General features: G+C 38.2%; 1 protein-coding gene across 1 annotated transcript; it reads left to right on the top strand.

The window, feature by feature from the left end:
- The first annotated feature begins 5,945 nt into the window (after positions 1-5,945).
- Positions 5,946-6,386, top strand: LOC141619623 (protein FAR1-RELATED SEQUENCE 5-like). Its single transcript, XM_074436643.1, has one exon. It carries the CDS (start codon positions 5,946-5,948, stop codon positions 6,384-6,386), a length of 441 nt encoding a protein of 146 aa, XP_074292744.1.
- Positions 6,387-18,638: the final 12,252 nt, after the last annotated feature.

The raw sequence follows: 18,638 nt of genomic DNA, 5'->3' as shown, positions 1-18,638 counted from the left end.
CCCCACGACACCCTAGTGCTTTTTATCAATTGTTTACATCCCTTTTTAATTCATCTTGCTTGTTTACTTTCATTGCTATTTAGTTTAGTGATCTTCTACCTCAAACCCCAATTTGTGACACCCTTAGACACCACTAGTTGCAATAGAAAATCTCATCTCAATTCCCGTCCCTTGGGATCCGACCTTTACTTGCCTCTTTAGTAATTGTAGAGTTGTTTGTGAAGTTATAAATTGTGTTTTGGTCTAGGTGCTCCTAACGACAAGTACTGAAAACTAAACCCTCCAAAGGGAACACGACCATGTAGATATATTTACATGAGTTGGATGTGTCTAAAACTTGTGTATCATAAAGAGAAGTGACTTTGGCTCACAACCATGTCAATTTTCAACAAAATACAACAATTGTCTTTGATGGCAAAATATAAATCCTTTCATGTCTAACATAGAAATGGAAATAATGTTTTTGACAAGGTGGGTACATAATCACCATTATGTAGATTACAACTTAAAGTTGTTTGCTAAAACAAGTACATAAATCTCTCTTGAAGTGGCGGCTACCCGAGCTCCATTTCCTTGTCGGCGATCCACATCACCCTTGTTTAGCTTTTCCACTTTTCCAAGTCCCACTTGGAGTATTAAGTCCAACTTTGATATCTTCCAAATTCTTGGGGCAATTACGCTTCCAATGGCCCATGACATTAAAATAATGACATTCATGGTAGGATTTGGCACCCTTCTGGTTTTGTGGTAGTCTCACTATCAACTTCCAATTCACAATCGGATTTGGGTTTCTCACCCATCTTTGCCTTTCCTTTATTAATACCAATACTCCTTTCAGTTGCAAGGACATTCTTGCTAGAACTCCCACTTAATTTGATATTTCTCCTTGTTTCATCAAACAAGGATATCTTGGAATTTGTGAGATTCCCCTCATATGATCCTCTTACCTAAGAGGTGGGCATGAGTATGGGAGTGGGAGGTGTAGAAGTAGTAGAAAATAAAAGATTCCCATCTTCACCAATGCTAAAGCGTAATACTCTAATCCGGTCATCGATATACGTGAAGCATTTTTCATTGAATGATTGGAGCCATGAATTAATGGTGATCTGTGTAGGATTTATTAGATGAAATTGGAGTTGCCATTGCAATTGTAAAAACGATTTCGACTACAAAAATAGGAAGTGAAGGAATTAATTAACATCTATCGTTTTATAGTACTCGTATATTTTAATACAAGTAATTTAGCATCTATGTTGTGACCTCCACCCAACTAACATAAATGATTCCGAGATCCAAATTCATATTAATACGGGTACGGTAAGCCGAGTCATCCCTTATTAATATAACTCGGTGGATTAACTCCTTAATCGATTCTACTTCTAGAACTCTCGGTCAATAAAAATTACTCTAATTCTTATCTTTAGCCCGGAACACATGCGAATACGGTCACAAATACTTCCATTGAGCTCAATCCAAATTTCGATGTAATAACTTTTTATTACCCACTTACCCAACGTAACAAGGTTTGTATTACGGTAAAGCCGGCTCAACTCCCTTATGAAATTGGGATTCATGGTTTCTACTATTTGGCAAGGCTAATTCTCAATTATTATATGTGAGAGGTCTTGTCAATTTATTATCTATCACGTTTTAAGTGAACTAAAGCGGTGAACTACGATAATTATAATTGACACGGTCGATGACTCGATATGATATGCATGTTGTTGTTATGGAGATTTGGCAATGCATGTAACATATTAAAAGAAATGCAAAGCAATAATAAAGTAAAGGGTTAATTGATAAACAATATCAATATAAGGACCCCTTTTCATAATCAGTACCAACATAATCAATAATTAGTAATCAGTACCAAAATATTAACTTTTTTCTATGATAGGTACCAAGTCGCCTAAAAATTCAATCTTAACCTACTCATAAAAGTCCAAAAAGCCATCATTCAAGTAGAAATCTCCACTCACCCACGTTCAAAATCTCTCTCTTAGATGAAAGCACCTTTAAAGTAAGAAAAAAAACTAGTGTAAGAAGACGACTTGGTACCTATTATAGAAAAAAGTTAATATTTTGGTACTGATTATTAATTATTGATTATGTTGGTATTGATTATGAAAAAGAGGATTTAAGTTGGTAGTGTTTATAAATTTACCCTAAAGTAAATTCCTAGTATGGCCTTCCTAAAATAGAAAATCTAACAATCTATTACATATTCGGAAACCAACTCCTTTGGTCCCTTGAATCTTCAATTGGCACGACTCCCAAGAACACCGTCTTCGTCGGATCACCTTTCCGAATGGCACCGTCTTTGAAGATGCTCCATAATTACAAATAATAATAAAAATACAAAGCTATTCCTATTATACATTTGTAAAATGGAAAAACTAATAAAATAAAAGTGATACGAGATCACATTAAATTACAACCGAATCAATTTCCCTTTCATTACGGGTAATATTGATTAAAACTAAGGCCATACTAAGATAAAATTACATAATTCAAAATTATATAAATAAAAGACATTCAATAATTGAAATATTCAGCATTATAATATGTACCTATCATGCCAAATGATGTGCAAATCGCCCTATTTAACTTGTGTCGTATATATAACCCGGTTTCATGGAAATGCGTGATAATAACCTTTTAAGATCACTAATTAAGACTTAAATCACATCTAAGCTAAAGTTGATTATCCTAACACTTTTTAGGACTCAACAATTAGTCATCACTCAATTTTTGACAATAATTCAACTTGATTTAATTTTATGCTCATTTTTTACCTTAAAATCATAATATTTATAAAATAAACCCAAATTAAATTATAAAAATTTCAAAATTTGAATTTTAAATTTATGAACATTCTGAAATAATTCCATGACACCCATAATGTCAAAAATTATGGTTAAAATTTTCTAATTAATTTTGAGAAAATATATTTGCAATTTATCGATTTTATCTCATAAAACATCTAAAGTATCCAAAAATTACTCCCATTAATTTTACAACTTTATATCTGAAAATTGGGATATTTATGCAACCTAAAATAATTTTCTCATGCCATGCAATTCATTTTAGCTATTTATGCTAAAATAGTCACTATTTATGCCATTTTTACTCTAAAAATTCATAAATCATGCAAAATGAGATCATTTCATCTCGAAATTTACATACACTGTGTAAATCATGCATGTGACAACATATTAAAGTTTCATGGCCTGGTTCGAAGATTAACTGTTTTTAACCATTTTACCTCTTTTAATCCATTTTTATCTCATAAAAATCATAAATCATGCAATATTAATCCAATTAATTCGAGATTTTACACACAACTTTTAAAATATGCATGTGAGGTCATATAAAATATTCAATATCAGAGAGTAAGTTTAACCATTTTTAGTCATTTTAACCTCCATTTAGGCCATTTTTACACTAAAAATTCATAAATCATGAAATATTAATCACATTAATATGATATTTTACATGCAAGACATCAAATATTCATGTGAGGTCATACTAAAATACCACGGCCAGTAGTGAAGGTTAACTTATTTTAGTGAATAAAATTTCATTTTAATCATAAAAATTTAATTATTTCGCAAAAAATCATTAAAATGAGCAATAAATTTCCATAAATCATAAAAATGACCTATAAATATTTTAGGACCATAATATATAGCATGAAAAATTTCCGTGACTTTATCTTCATAAAACTCAAATTTTTAGTTTTATATGTTAACATTTAACTCGGAAAAACAGTAACCATTATGCATGCAACATCCTATGCTCTGATACCACTTGTTAGGTTTACTTACCTATTATTAGACTCTTCTAATAGTGAACAAATTAACTTGTTAATTATTTGTTCTTTAGATCTAGTGCATGCAAAACAAAATAAAAGATTTATAAGAAAACAATGTCCCTTACATTGTAAATTTCGGTTTATGGGCACAAGTAAGGTCTCCTACCTTCACTTGTTCTTGATCTATGATGATTAATAGGATGATCCTCCAAAGACTCCAAGTATAGAAGCCACTCCTCTTGATTGCACCCAAGATTATCCCTTATCTCTACTAAATAATATTTGCTAGATATTTGTTTAGTAGTTTAACTTAAAATTGATTACTAATACTCATATATTACACTAATAATATTAGTAATCTTTATGAACAATTTGAATCAAAATTCTCATGTTTTGATGAAGAAGAAGATGAATATGTGAGAGTTTGCATGTAAAGCATCTTGTGAGAGAATGAGTGGAAAAATATAAGAACAAAAAATGTCCTCTCTCACATGAGTTCCGGCCTCATGCTCTTATTTAGAGCATTTTGGTCTTCTCAAAATGCCTTTCACAATAATTCATATTTGTAGGTAGTAGGGTAGGCATGTCATAAGATGTTGGAGAATCTATCCAACAACAAAATGATAAAACAAAAGAACTCAACCATCCTCCCATTTGGACGGTTCATGTGAGTTATTTTGGTCCATTTTTGTCTTATATTATTTGTCCCACAAATGCATATAAGTCTTATGATTAATTATCTTACATAATTAAATATTAATTTGATCATACAACAATTATGTGACAAATTAATAAACATATATCCACTCAACTTATTGAGTAATATTTTATCATTATATCAACATAGAATGGGTCCCATAATAGCTAGTTAGGTAAATTTACAACTTCTTGTAAATGTAAATAACTAATTACCTCTACCTCGAAATATTTATAAAACCTCAACATAATTTAGCAAATTAACACATTAATCCACTAAATAGGATCTTATTTAATCACATTACAATAAGATACATATTTCCTCTCATAAATATAAATTGTTCATATTTAAGGTGTGACCTTAAGGGATCAACTGACCACCACCGTCCCACGACAGTAATGTCAAACTCTAGCAAGCCAATCGTTACCGATTAATGTTAATCAATTGACTATATAATTGAATCATCCCTTATGTATTCTTTATATGAGATTTAAATATGATATTAAATCATGTGATCGCACTATTGTTGATGACACATTTTCCAACAGTAATAGCATTACTATAACATTAAAACTTGCTGTCAGCACTGAACTTGAAATAATTTTGAAACAGTGTTACTATAAAATTGTGTAAGTACCTTCTTTTGATGAAGTTTTTTCTGAATAATAGTGTTATTCCCCCTTAAAAATTACAGAGTCTATTAATGTTAATCGAGTGCATATTTCTATTCTGCTGTCAATCCTTATGTACATATATTGTGACAGTAACAGTGTTACTGTAACATTACTTCCCTTTGCAGTCCCACTCATTTATTTATATCAATAATAATCCTCTTTTCCCTTTCATATTACAGAGTCCATTAATGTCAATACAGTAAATTCCACGCCAATCGTACAACAACACCCCAATGCTGAACCAAATAATCAACTTATTCTGTCTCATACACCTAATGGAAGCGAGCGGTGGATTCGTGTAATTGAGAGCAAGTTTAAACCTAAAATTAGTACAGTTTTGAGCTCACTTGGGGCAGGAATTGAATTATACGGGGTTTATGCACGCGCATGTGGTTTTACTCCCAGGAAGTACACTACCAAAAAACTTCGAGGTGGTGTAGCACACCAAAAAAATTATAGTCTGCAATCGTCAAGGGTTTAGGGGAAATAAACAGAAACTGCGTTACAGTTCTGTCCATGAGCATAATAATGGTGATAGCTCTTCCACAGTTGAAACAGTTAAAAGCCTAGTTAAAATCACAAGAATTGGCTGCAGAGCTTACGTTAGATATATCCTTATTAATGGGCTTGAGGTCCCTGCTATGATTGACGACTTTCTGAGGTTCATAACCATCGTCTCACCTCTGTTTGTAATCGAGATTTCGAAAAGATTTCGAGATCCCTTGGTATGTTTCACAAACAACTTATATTGGACAATTCCATGTTGAACTTCGGGGCTGGGAAGACTTTCAGGCAGGTTAAGGAGCTTGTACATGGGTATGAAAATATAGGTGCTATATTGGTGGACTTTAAAAACTATCAAAGAGATGTCAAGTGTTATATAGGGGAAAGAGATGCTGAGCTTTTCCTTGATCGTCTTGAAAAGCACAAAGCCACCCAAAACCAGTTTTACTTTGCCTATGATATTGACGCGTGTAACTGTCTCACGAGGGTGTTTTGGGCTGATTCCACATCAATTAGAAACTACTCATTTTTTAGGGATGTTGTGAGCTTTGACCTCACCTATGGCACAAACAAGTATGATATGGTTTTTACACCATTCATGGGTGTTGATCACCACAGAAAGTCGGTGTTTTTTGCTGCTTTTTTACTATTACACGAAGATGGCGAGTCCTTCAAATGGACCTTCAGCATTTCTTGAATATGCTATGGGTTAAAAGAAGCCACAATTCCTTATCACAAATCAATGCCCTGGTATAAAAAAAGGCCTCCCCTCTGTCTTCAAGTAAGCTCGGCATCGTTATTGCATGTGGTATATAACGCAAAAGATCACAGACAAAGTGGGTTCAGCACTCTGCAAAGACACTGACTTTCTTACTCGCTTCAACGCTGTCGCCTGGGACTCTGATTTGGAACCATTTGAGTTTGAAGAGAAATGGCAGAAACTTATTTCAGATTTTCAACTAGAAGATAATGACAGGTTGTCTAAAATGTTCACTGACTGAAACCATTGGATTCCTGCCTACCATCGTGACCTTCCCATGGGTTGTATATTAAGAACAACACAGCGATCGAAAAGTGCAAATTCGTTTTTCAAGCGGTATGAGAATCACTTTGGTACACTGGTCGAATTTTGGATGAGGTAAACAACTCTTTTTATTTGGTAACAATGTCTATAAACTGTTTAGGTTACAATATCAATGTTACTGTATCATTGTTACATATTAATATGTTGTTGTGCCCTTGTCACATAATTACTAGGTTCTAAACTGCTATGGACCAGCAGCGCTGCACACAAAGGTGCGATGATTATGACGCTGACCACTCATTACTTAACCTAGACACAAACATACATTTAGAAAAACATGGTGCTATTGTATACACACATGCTGTGTTTAAGATCTTATGAGAGGAAGTAACGGCTGCTATATCATGTGGTGTCGTTGACTTTGACTAGGAAGACAATGTGTGGATAATTTATGTGGAAGATGCTGAAACAAACAAAATTTTCAAGGTGATGTTCAACCTTTCAACTGTAGCAGAATGTGCTTGCAAACTCCTCGAAAGAATAGGCACTACTACAAAAAACGTCATAGACATCAGACTTTTTCACTAATATAGACATCAGATATGCACCCGATGGTAAGTTGAGTGATGTGAATTATAAGATAATAGACATCGGACTTAAATCTGATGTCTATTCGACAAATAGACATCAGACATTTTTAAAAGTCTGATGTCTATACATCATATAGACATCAGATTTTTCAAAGGTCTGATGTCTATTTCACACCATAGACATCAAATATCTAAAAAATCTGATGTCTACTGTAAAACATAAATATTAGATTTTTGTAAAAATCCGATGTCTATTAATTTTTCTTTATAGAAAAAAATAGAATATTATGCTATTGTTGCCAAAAGACGAAATATTATGCTATTGTAGCCAAAAGACGAGTCATACACATCCCAAATGAAGGGTAATTCAATTTAACAAATATCATCATACAATCAACCGATTATACAAAGTCAATTACTAAAGATCTATCCTAAACTTATAACATGACTTGATCTTAAAATGAAAAAAATAGGCCGAAGAGGCAAGACTACTTGCCGCCACCAAAAAATTAACTTCGTGACAGGCGAGTGTGGACATGGGCCACAGGCCGGTCTGCATGTTTGGGCCACCTACCGATCTGCGGTCACGGGCCACCTGCACGCCAAGCCAATCTATGGACATGCAGCGGTCTTTTGAAAGCCACGCTCGGGGACATAAAAATGCTTTCGACCGGATCGCTTTAGATCGGTCAGTTTCGTCTCGGAAAAGGTCTCGAAACGATGCAGAGATGTTCGGAGTCGCCACCAAGTATTTTTCGGTTGCCTGGAACCCGTTCAAAATCCACTTTATACCTAGCTCAATCAAGGCAAAAAGCGGTGTTTGACATAGGTACTAAGAATAAGGACTTGTCCCCTTTTAGGATTCTATGCCTAAAATGACTCTCGTACGCCCTGGATAAGGCCATCCACTATCCAAAGGTTCCGAGTAAGGGGTGAGGGTACGTATTGGGAAGCCCTTTAATCGGACGCCCAATCCCGCCCGCGTTAGCGGCCTCTAGTGATCGATCGTGGTTGTTTAAGTGCAATAGTTGATAAAACGGTGTAAATGCATGAATGCACATCCAAAAGTCTTAACCTAACATGTGAATATTTCCTAAGTCGGTTGTTTGTGCATGTACCAAGAAATTGGTGTCAAAGTTGGATTTAGATTGATCTGCATGTGAAAACGGAAATTAAACATCCATTTACCAAATTCGGATTATGATGCTTAACACGATCCATTTATTTGAAAAAGTGTGTTTAATGACAAAGTGTAAAAACATAAAATTGTCAATCTGATCCGTCATGTATTCGTATTAACCGTAATCGGGATCATCCTAGATAAGTGTTAAAAACGAGGCAGAACAGCGCCAGGCAGCCACATTGGGGCGCGAGCCTATTGGCAAGAGAAGGGGCTCTGCCCAGGTTTCAAAATATGAAAACAGGAGATGCCTTGGGGCGCGAGCCATGAGCCGACCCAAGGAGCGTCTCCTGGTTATTTAAAAGATTGTTTAAAACTGTTTTTTTGTGATTGATGATTTGCAAGAATGATTTGCATGACTCGGAATAATTACTACTATGTCAGTAATATTTGTTGTCGGATTTGCAAGTTTGAAAAGCATAGTAAAATGTGTAAAAGGAAAATGTTTGATTTTAACTAATTATGTTAAGTTCAATTATTTGTAATTAGTCAAGTATGTCATCGTACTCGGATTAAACTAACATGGTATAAAGAACCAAGGATGATTATGAATTATGACTAATATATTTACAAATGTAAATAAATGAGAAAAGTGGTAAATAAAAAAAAAGGGTGTTAAAATACCCATTAATTTGTAATTAACCAATGATATCATCGAGTCACGGAATAAATCGTCATGGTATAAAGAACCAAGGATGATTTTTGTAGTGGTCAAAATATGTTTATCATAAAAAATGAATTAAAATGGTAAATAAAAGAAAAGGATTTCCTTTAAAATGTAATTAACCAATTAATATCACCGAGTCACGGATTAAACCGTCATGGTATATGGAACCAAGGGTGATTATAATTTATGGCTAAAATGTTTGTCATAAAAATGATTTGAAACATTTGAAATGGTAAAAACCATAAAAGAAAAGAAGTAAAAATAAAAGAAAGTGTTGAAGGAAACACGAACTCAAACACGTTTGAGTCTGACCTGGACACCCCATTGAGGCGCGAACCTCTTTGCATAGCAAGGGGCTTCTGTCTCAAGCCAAAACTCGGTTTTGGCTCGTCTAACCTATATTTCAATCGTGTTATGCATTGTTCATGCTCATAAACTCGTAAAAACAGTAGAGACGTGAAATAAGTGAGATATTTACACCATCAAACTTACGTGTATTGATGTTTCCGTGGTAGACGACTTTAGAGACGATTTTCTCGTTGTGACTACTCGCGATCAAAGAAATTTAAAAAAGTGCCTTAAAAAAGGATTTTGTTTTGAAAATGAGTTGAAAATATGTTAATTAAAACATGTTGATTGATGAATTGAGTTGGTCAAATGGGTCGGTCGAATGCACGGAGACGGTACCAAACAATATGTGTAAGGCTTGTGTTTACGATCGGTAGGTCGTAAACACGTGTCAATTTTGTGACTTAGGAAGTCGGGTCTAGAAGTTTAAGGGAGAAGGAGGGGGCGGACTCTCGCGTGAGGATTGTGTTGTCTGAACGGTGGTATTTATAGAGAAATGGGGGTGGTAGCAAGTCGGTTAAATTTGCTTGTTGGCCAAGGGCATGCCTAAAGAGGCGCGAGCTACCTTGTGACTGAAGGGGGTGTATTGTGCCTTTCAAAAATTTGGATTTTGCATTTGTTCTAACCAATGTTTTGTTGGTTGTAATTTGTGGTCTTTGAGGTTTGCTTAGCCGTGTAAGCTTCCTCTTGGGTGATATTTAGGGTAGTTATTTTGTGTCTTTGACTCGGGTTTGACCCGTGTCAGTCGGGATTTGAATTTTGAGTCGGTTTTTGCCTCGATGTCGGTTTTGACTCTAATTAGGGTCATTTTAATGAAAATGGAAAGATAAAACCATTCATGGCATTATTTTTGACATTCAAGATTTGTTTTAACTCGGGTTGACTCGAGTTGCGGGTTTCTGAGTCGGTTTTGGGGCCAAAGACGATTTTAACCCTAAATAGTGTTATTTTAATGCAAATGAAGTTAGAAAACCATTTATGAAATCATTTTTCATATCCGAGTAGTGCATTAAACCGTCTTATGTATAGCCAATCCACGCAGCATATCAAAAACACATTATAGTCCGATCATTATCGGGTGGTTTTTGGAAGGTGTATATACTGGGTATCTACAGAGCCCCCACTTTGACTGAGGCTTGGACAGGGCGAAAGTCAAAGTATGGCCTCCAGGTCAATGAAAGATTACAACCTGAAGACCATTGCGACATCGAGGCGACTCAAAAGGGTTTGAGCCAAGGACCTGCCGTCGGGAAGGGCGACGTCAAGGCGACTTGGGGATTCGAGTCAAGGACCTGCCGTCGGGAACATTTTAGAGTCTGTTGACTTTCGATCTGGGCCGTTTAAAGTCCATTAGACTACGTATAAAGGCTCGCCAGCCATAAGAAGGAGTTATACCTGAGGCATCTTCGGGATACGTCCTTGAATCTTTTGCGCGCAGAGGCTCGCCAGCCGGTGTTGAAGGCGGTGCGTTTTGAGGCTCGTTAGCCATAGGAAGGAGTCATACATGAGGCATCTTCGGGATATGTCCTTCAATTGTTTGCGCGCAAAGGCTCGCCAACCGGTGTTGAAGTTGGTGCGTTTTGAGGCTCGCCAGCCATAGGAAGGAGTCATACCTGAGGCATCTTCGGGATATGTCCTTGAATTGCTTCTTATGTGAGTGCAAAGGCTCGCCAGCTATGTTAAGGAGTCGTACTCGAGGCATCTTTGGGATACGTCCTTGAGTTGTACCTTGTTTGCGGACAAAGGCTCGCCAGCTATGTTAAGGAGTCGTACTCGAGGCATCTTTGGGATACGTCCTTGAGTTGTACCTTGTTTGTGGACAAAGGCTCGCCAGCCATATGCGTTGTAAGGCTCGCCAACCATCTATGGTCGAATGATTGACTGTGGAAAATAGCATGTGTGACATCCATTTAAAAATCGGCAGTCGTTGGGGAGTTGGAAACTTCTCAGGACTCGCCGGGGATATGAGTTGCCGTTCGTTGAGAGGTAGTGTATGCCATGTAATCGAGCCCTTGGACTTGACGGGTCGGTGTTTGTTGGGAAGAACCCAGTACCTAGTTGGAGTGGGTTTGTCTTCTCAGGATTACCTGCATGGTTAGTGACCCACACAAATCCGCAGTCTCATAGACAAACACGTTGAATGCAAGCATATAAGCACGTAAGTACATAAGCATGTGAGCAGTTAGCATATAAGCAACTAGCACGCAAGCATATAAGCATGTAGGCACATAAGCATGTGAGCAGTTAGCATATAATCAACTAGCATGTAATATCTCACGCGAATGGAGATAGAAGTTTTGAATGTTATGAAGCTTAAAGGCGAGTCTTGTTACTCGTAGATCTGTGTTTTAATAGATTGGAGACACGTGGCTATGGGGACACTGACTCACACAGACGCATACCGACAAACTGATAAATGGGCAGTCGTGAATGTGATGCCAACTTAGTATCGACACGACACGGGGGTGACTCTAACAGACTTTGCTCATGTGTGTGCAACTCCTTAGCCAAGAAAGGGTGACAACGCGTATCAAATCCCTAAGGTAGAAGGTCCGCTCGGCTGGGCAACATGAATTGATTATCTTCTCCAGACATCTCTGCCTCCGTTTGCTTGTTGGAGATCCCTTCTCGAGGTATGATGATTCGGAGAGCGGAACCAAGACCTTACCATCGTCCGAACCGAGAACTAGGCTAAAGGTGGTTTATTTTGGACTCTAGTTGAGACTCAAAAGATGTTTGAAGATAAAGGACGGGTGGCATCTCGAAAGAGAAGCCCCCAGAGTGAGAAGACTGGAATTTGGCAAAAGGAGGAATGGGCGACGTCTTAAGGAAGAAGCCCCCAGTAAAGAGGTATAAGATTAATTTTTGCGGCTGGGTGGGAGGCTTTTGAGGATTGATGGCGATGGTTGAGATTGAAATGGGTCTGCAGTTGTGAAAGGGGTATGCGGTTGTGTCCTTGTTGGGGACTGCCTATGTATTCGCGTGTTTGCGAAATCAAACCAGATCGTAGTTCTGAGTGTATGTAATGGGTTGCAAATTGAAGGTGTTAAAAGTGAATGTGTGTGGTTGTGCCCTCGCAATAGGACTGCGTACGTATTCGCGTGTTTGTGAAATAATACCAGATCGTAGTTCTGCATGTGTTTTGATAATTGATTTTGAGGTGTATGGTTGTGTCCTTAAAGGACTGCCTACGTATTCGCGTGTTTGCGAAATCAAACCAGATCGTAGTTGGGAATGTATGTGTGCCTAAGCGAGATGTTAGGACCTTTAAGTGATTTTGAGGTGTATGTATGCGTCCTTGAAGGACTGCCTACGTATTCACGTGAAGTGAAATCAAACCAGATCGTAGTTCTGAATGTGTTCCTAAACGAGTTGTTAGGACCTTAAAGTGTGAGGGTCACGACGGTAAATTCCGTTTGGTGACATGAAAAATTGATTTGAGAGAATTTCTCTTTGATGTAAAATTTGTGAAAATGTTCCTTATCATGTGAGCACACTAAAAAGTGGACCCTAAGGGTAGATTGGGTATGTCCCGTTCTCGGTAGCAAAGCATTCGAGGACTCCATATCTGGGTCAGGGTGAAAATGGCTTCGACACTATGGAATGCGGAGCATGGTAATGATAGGTTTGTTTGACAGATAAAAATCTGGAGTTGAGGGTCATGACGGTGAGTTCCGTTTGGTGGATCGAAGAGGCATAGTTTGTGAAAATATTTCTTGGTACGTGAGCACACTAAAAAGTGGACTCTAAGAAAGCGATGTTTTTGAAGACTCCGTATCTGGGTCAGGGTGGAAATGGCTTCGACATTATGAAATGTGGAGCCTTGTAATAAGAGGTTTGTTTGACAGATAAAAATTTGGAGGTTGTATGTGTGGTGTTTAGGCCGATGGGTTACGCTTTGTAATGTGGTGCGAAATGGGGCCTCCGGCTTGATGTGGCCTGAGCACGAAATGGTTGGTAAATAATTTGGGATAAGAATCCCATGTATGGACCTTAAAGGTTAAGGTGTAATATTACGAGCTTGAGGGGAATCCTCATAAGCCTAGATAGGTCTCCCTGTAGTAGTCTCTAGAAGGACTTAGGGGTGAAGCAGTGTTGATTATGATCTTGAGGGGAATCCCCAGGATCATAGATATGTCTCCTTGTAACAGTCTCTTGAAGGACTTAAGGGTAAAGCAGTTTTGGTTATGATCTTGAGGGGAATCCCCAGGATCCTTGATAGGTCTCCCTGTAACAGTCTCTAAAAGGACTTAAGGGTGAAGCAGTGTTGAGTTTGTTGTTAGTTGACGAGTCTTGAGCTCTTGTTATAGCTCTTTGACATTAGGTTTTATTATTTTTGTGTTTTGTACTTGTTGATCCTGGAGTTTGGAGGGAAGAAACGTTGGCCATGGGCTTTGGACTTGTTAGTCCTGGACTTGGTGTTTTGGACTTGTTGGTCCGGGCTTTTGTGTGTTGGACTCGTTGGTCCTGGGCTTTGAACTTATTGGTCCTGGACTTGGTATTCTGGACTCACTTGTCCAGGATTTTATGTGTTGGATGCTTCCTTTGGATTTTGGCCTTTTTGAGAAAAGGGTTTCAATCTTGTTTTGTTTTGATTTTGGCTTGGGTCTTGGCCTTGACGTTGGGTGAGTAGCCTTTGGCTTTGGCTTTGGCTTTTGCTTTGAGTGAATTGACTTTGGTTTTTGCTTTGACTTTGACTTTGACTTTGGCTTTGGCCTTGAGTGAATTGCTTTTGGCTTTGGTTTTTTCTTTGGCCTTGAGCTTTTGCTTTGGGTGAATGGATATTGGCTTGAGCCTTAGATTTTGGCCTTTCGCTTTGACTTTGGGTGAATAGATATTGGCTTGGGCCTTTCATTTTGGCCTTTTGCATTGGCTTTGGGTGAATGGATATTGGCTTGGGCCTTTGATTTTGGCCTTCCGCTTTGGCTTTGGGTTGATGGATATATTGGTTTTTTGCAGTCCTTCGTTCGAGGAAGGTAGAGGTGCAGACGGGGATGTACCCATTGGTGAGAGGTTGATATTTAGTGATAGGATGTTTTTTTGGGGAATGGGCTTGCCTTCCGTCATTAATTATGAACAAGGAGATGTTCTTGTTTGTTATCTAGGTTCGTCACAGGATCCCTTTGATAGAAGCTCGTTCTAAATTGGGTGCTATTGAAAAGTTTCTATTACCAGACATGGAATAGGTAAAGAGAATGGACAAGGAGTTTCGAGTCCTCCGCTTACTCGGTATGGAACGTCACTCTAGTGTACTCACATTGAATTGGAACATATTGTTTGTTTTAAATCAATTCTCGTTGTCAACGGGAAATGGTAAAGGGAAGAATATATGATAGTTGGAAATTGTACTTTTATTTAGATAAATAAGAGGTTAGCACAGACTCGATGAATACGTGTGGCTCATGGGGACAGCCCTCAGTTTGTCACTTAGGAATAAAAGGACAGGCACTAGGATAAATATGATAAAGCCTAAGACTCGGACTCGAACTTCGACTTGATCTCAGATACAAACTCCTAATCATCATTTTCCTCCTCGAAGATCTCATTCGCGGCATCCAGCGGCTTGAATGTCTGGTCTTGAGCATTGACCCACTTGAGCACTTCACTCTCGTTGTTGGGAATGATATGAGGACAATAGTCTATAAGACTTTTATCTCCTTGGAGAAAGAGATGTTCATTATGGTTGTCTTCATCACTTGGTTGGCCTAGGGATGAGGCCATCAGTTCATGATTGCCAATCATATCTTGAATAGCATGTTTCAGTTTGAAGCATGTTTCAGTATCATGACCTTTTCCTTGATGATATTGGCAATAGGCACTGCCGTCCCAGAAACGGGTTTTCCTGCTTTCAGGCGGGTCCGGAGTGGGGCCGATTGGTTGTAGCTTCCCTTCAGTCATTGGCTTTTGAAGAGCTGCGGCGTAAGTTGTGCCGAGATTGGTGAATGTCCTTTGAGAACGTTCAACCTTGCTGTTTGGCTTGAGACATTCAGGAGGATTGTCTTGACTGAGAGGTGTAATTATGATTTTGCCAGCCTCGATCATATCTTGAATGACATTCTTGAGTTTGAAGCAGGATTCGGTGTCATGGCCCTTGCCTTGATGGTATTGGAAATAGGCATTAGGGTTCCAGAAACGGGATTTCTTAGCCTCAGATGGATCCGGAGTTGGTCCAATCGGTTGCAGTAATCCTTTTGAAGTAAGTATCCCCAGAGCGGTGCCATATGTTATTCCTAGATCTGTGAAAACCCTTTGATGTTTTCCAATGGTTCCCACATTGGTGTTTTTTGGGATGTTTTTGTTAGTTTTGTTTTTGTTTTTGTCAATCCTGGGCGGAAACAAGATTTGGTTGTTGTTAATGGGAAGTTTTGAGGAAATTGCTTGGTATTTTGAAGGGGTATTTGGTGACGCAATTTCATGTTCTTTGTTGGTGGGTTAATGGATGTGGGAACCATCGGATGACTCCTCATTTTCAACAGCTGTTGGTTGGTGTTCAGGTTTATTTTCGGTACTACCAAACCTCTTCCCCAAATTAGCTACACGAGTGTTCAAATCATCGATAGCCACTTGTAGCTTTGAGAATACGTTGTTGATGGAGACGGAGAGCATCATTATTTCACTTTGTATGCCATCCTCATCAATTGCATGAATTTTCTCATCGTCGGGAGAGATGAGATGAGAGCAGTCTATGGAAGATTCCTGACTGTGTCCAATAGGGTTTTCAGGAGGGTTGTTTTTGTTGTTTGCTGAGGGAGGTAATGGTAATTCTCCCTTTTCAATCATATCAAGGATAACACCTTTCAGGGGGGGGACACATTTCAGTATCGTGTCCGCGACCTTGGTGATATTGACAAAACAGTTTTCCGTCCCATCTACGTCCTCGCTTGCTTGGTAGAAGGTCCGGAGTTGGACCAATTGGTTTAAGCTTTTCTTTGGAGATTAGCCTTTCCAAGGCTGTGGCATATGGCATACCCAAATCAAGGAAGGACCTATGCGGTCGTCTTGTTGGTGGAGCACCTGAGGAATTGGCTTTAGTGGTTTTGGTAGCCTTCCAACTGTGGTTGGTTTTGTCCTTGGCAAGTAGTCGGCTTTCAAGGAGCTTAACCCTTTGCTCAATATAAGAACAGGGAAAATTCCAAGTTATCAGTTTGTCTTCCACATGGGAGAGACGAGTGCTCAAGTTTTCCACGGTAGCTAGGAGTCGAAGGACCATGTTGTTGGCTTCGTTAGAAGTCATGGCGGGCGCAGATTGATCAGCTTCTTGAGTTTCTTATTAAAGATTGATGGCACCCAAGGGATTCCTATTTCACATAACGATGGGCGTTATAACTTGTCTTGGCAAGGGATTTCACAAAGAAAGGCAAGTACGACACATATGTACAAAAGGCAGTTTTGTTATGGAGACACAAGGTGTGACTAGGTTATAAGCTCATTAAAGATCGTGAATGACCTCTTGTGTTTGAAATCTGGGTGCATGACTTTGCACTTAGACTCGAGTGTCAACTTTGGCATAGTAATGCCTAGTGATGTGAACATTATTTGCACACATATAGTCCCCTAATTGAGCCTATTTTTCATACTATTATAACATTCCATAGCCATTTTATCCGTCAAATGATTTCTATTTTGCTTTCCTAGTGCATTTCATATGTTTTGTAGGAAAGAAGGTAATTAGGCGGAAATTCCCATCTCCCGTGCATATTTAGAAGCTTTTTGACGATATTGGATGAACTAGTATGAAGAGAGGCAAGAATGATGACCAAGGATGTAGGAATAAAGAATATACAGAAGGATCATAGGGTTAAAAGCAAGGATGACGAGAAGGAAGACATTGCAAGAAGAAATTGCTCGAAAACCAAACCAAGGGTTGCTCCTTTGGCTCTGAAAGTATGCTAGATGAAACGGCGTCGAAAGATCAAGTGATCTAGGTTTTTGAATCACTCCAATAGGAGTCCGGATGAGAAAATGACGTCTGTTTTACAATAAGAGTTCAAACAGAGAAGCTGTCCGCCAATCCGCTCGTCCCGAGACTCAAGACGCTCGTCCCGTGAGACAAGACGCTCGTCCCCCCCTCCAGGACGCTCGTCTTGAAGCCTTGTGATCCGAGCGTCCCGTGCTCACGACGCTCGTCTTGAGGCCTTGTGATCCGAGCGTCCCGACCCCTAGGCCGCTCGGATTCCTTTCCAGTGCAACAGTCTCTCCTCCAACCCACTCGGGATGCGCATATTTCTGAAAGACTAGAAAAAAAGTAGACTAGCATCTTTCTTTGAGGGGAGCATTTCCCTACTCAACAATTAGCATTGTTAATTACTAATTTACCCTTAATTAACCTAATGATCCACTACTATAAATACCCCATCTGTAATAATCAAACCACCAAGTTCTCATATTAGAAATTCCTCTTAGATTAGATTAGGAGTAGATTAGAATAGATTACTCTTTAATCTTTCCACAAATTACACATTAATCTTTCCTTAATTATTGTTCAAGTTTATTATTCAAGTTTATTATTGGGTAATTGAAGATTATTGGGTTATTATTGGAGAATTGACAACTCTTCATCAATCAATCAAGTTTCTTGTATTATTTTGTGCTTTATTATTTGGATCATCTTAAGTTGGTATAATTCTTTTACCCTTTACTCTTTATTGTTTATTTCCTCATTCTCTTATCATGTTTACACTTGTTGGGATGATTGACATCATTAATGACATGTTTACTAGGATAATAAGTGAGTAGTCTCTAAACTAGGATTAGTGGGTAATTAGGGGAAACCAACATGGGATTAATCATGGTTAATCTAGTATGTTTTCATAATTAAATTGCTTGCTTGTTGTGATGTCAACCTATGCACATGTTATGTTTGATGAAATGTTAAGCCTATGAATCCTTGCATTTTTACCCATCTCTTATCTACTCAACAAGACTTGTAAGATATAAACCAACTCGAGTCTTGTTAGACCATGCATAGAAGTTGAATAGGAGGAAATTAAGTCGACTTGTAGGTGTTGTACAATCTAATCGATTGCTCAGGACCCAACTCTTCCTATGAACCGTAAGACATAAACCAACTCGGTTCCTTTACAACATTAATTGCTTGCAACTTTGTAAACATGTTTGTATGATCAACACCATGAATCCCC

This window comes from Silene latifolia, chromosome X (genome assembly GCF_048544455.1).
Source record: "Silene latifolia isolate original U9 population chromosome X, ASM4854445v1, whole genome shotgun sequence".
NCBI lineage: Eukaryota > Viridiplantae > Streptophyta > Magnoliopsida > Caryophyllales > Caryophyllaceae > Silene > Silene latifolia.
This window is presented reverse-complemented; position numbering and strand designations above follow the sequence as displayed.

Bases quoted from the DNA above. Each gene is read 5' to 3' on its own strand.
- LOC141619623 (XM_074436643.1), top strand. From the start codon at position 5,946: ATGTTGAACTTCGGGGCTGGGAAGACTTTCAGGCAGGTTAAGGAGCTT.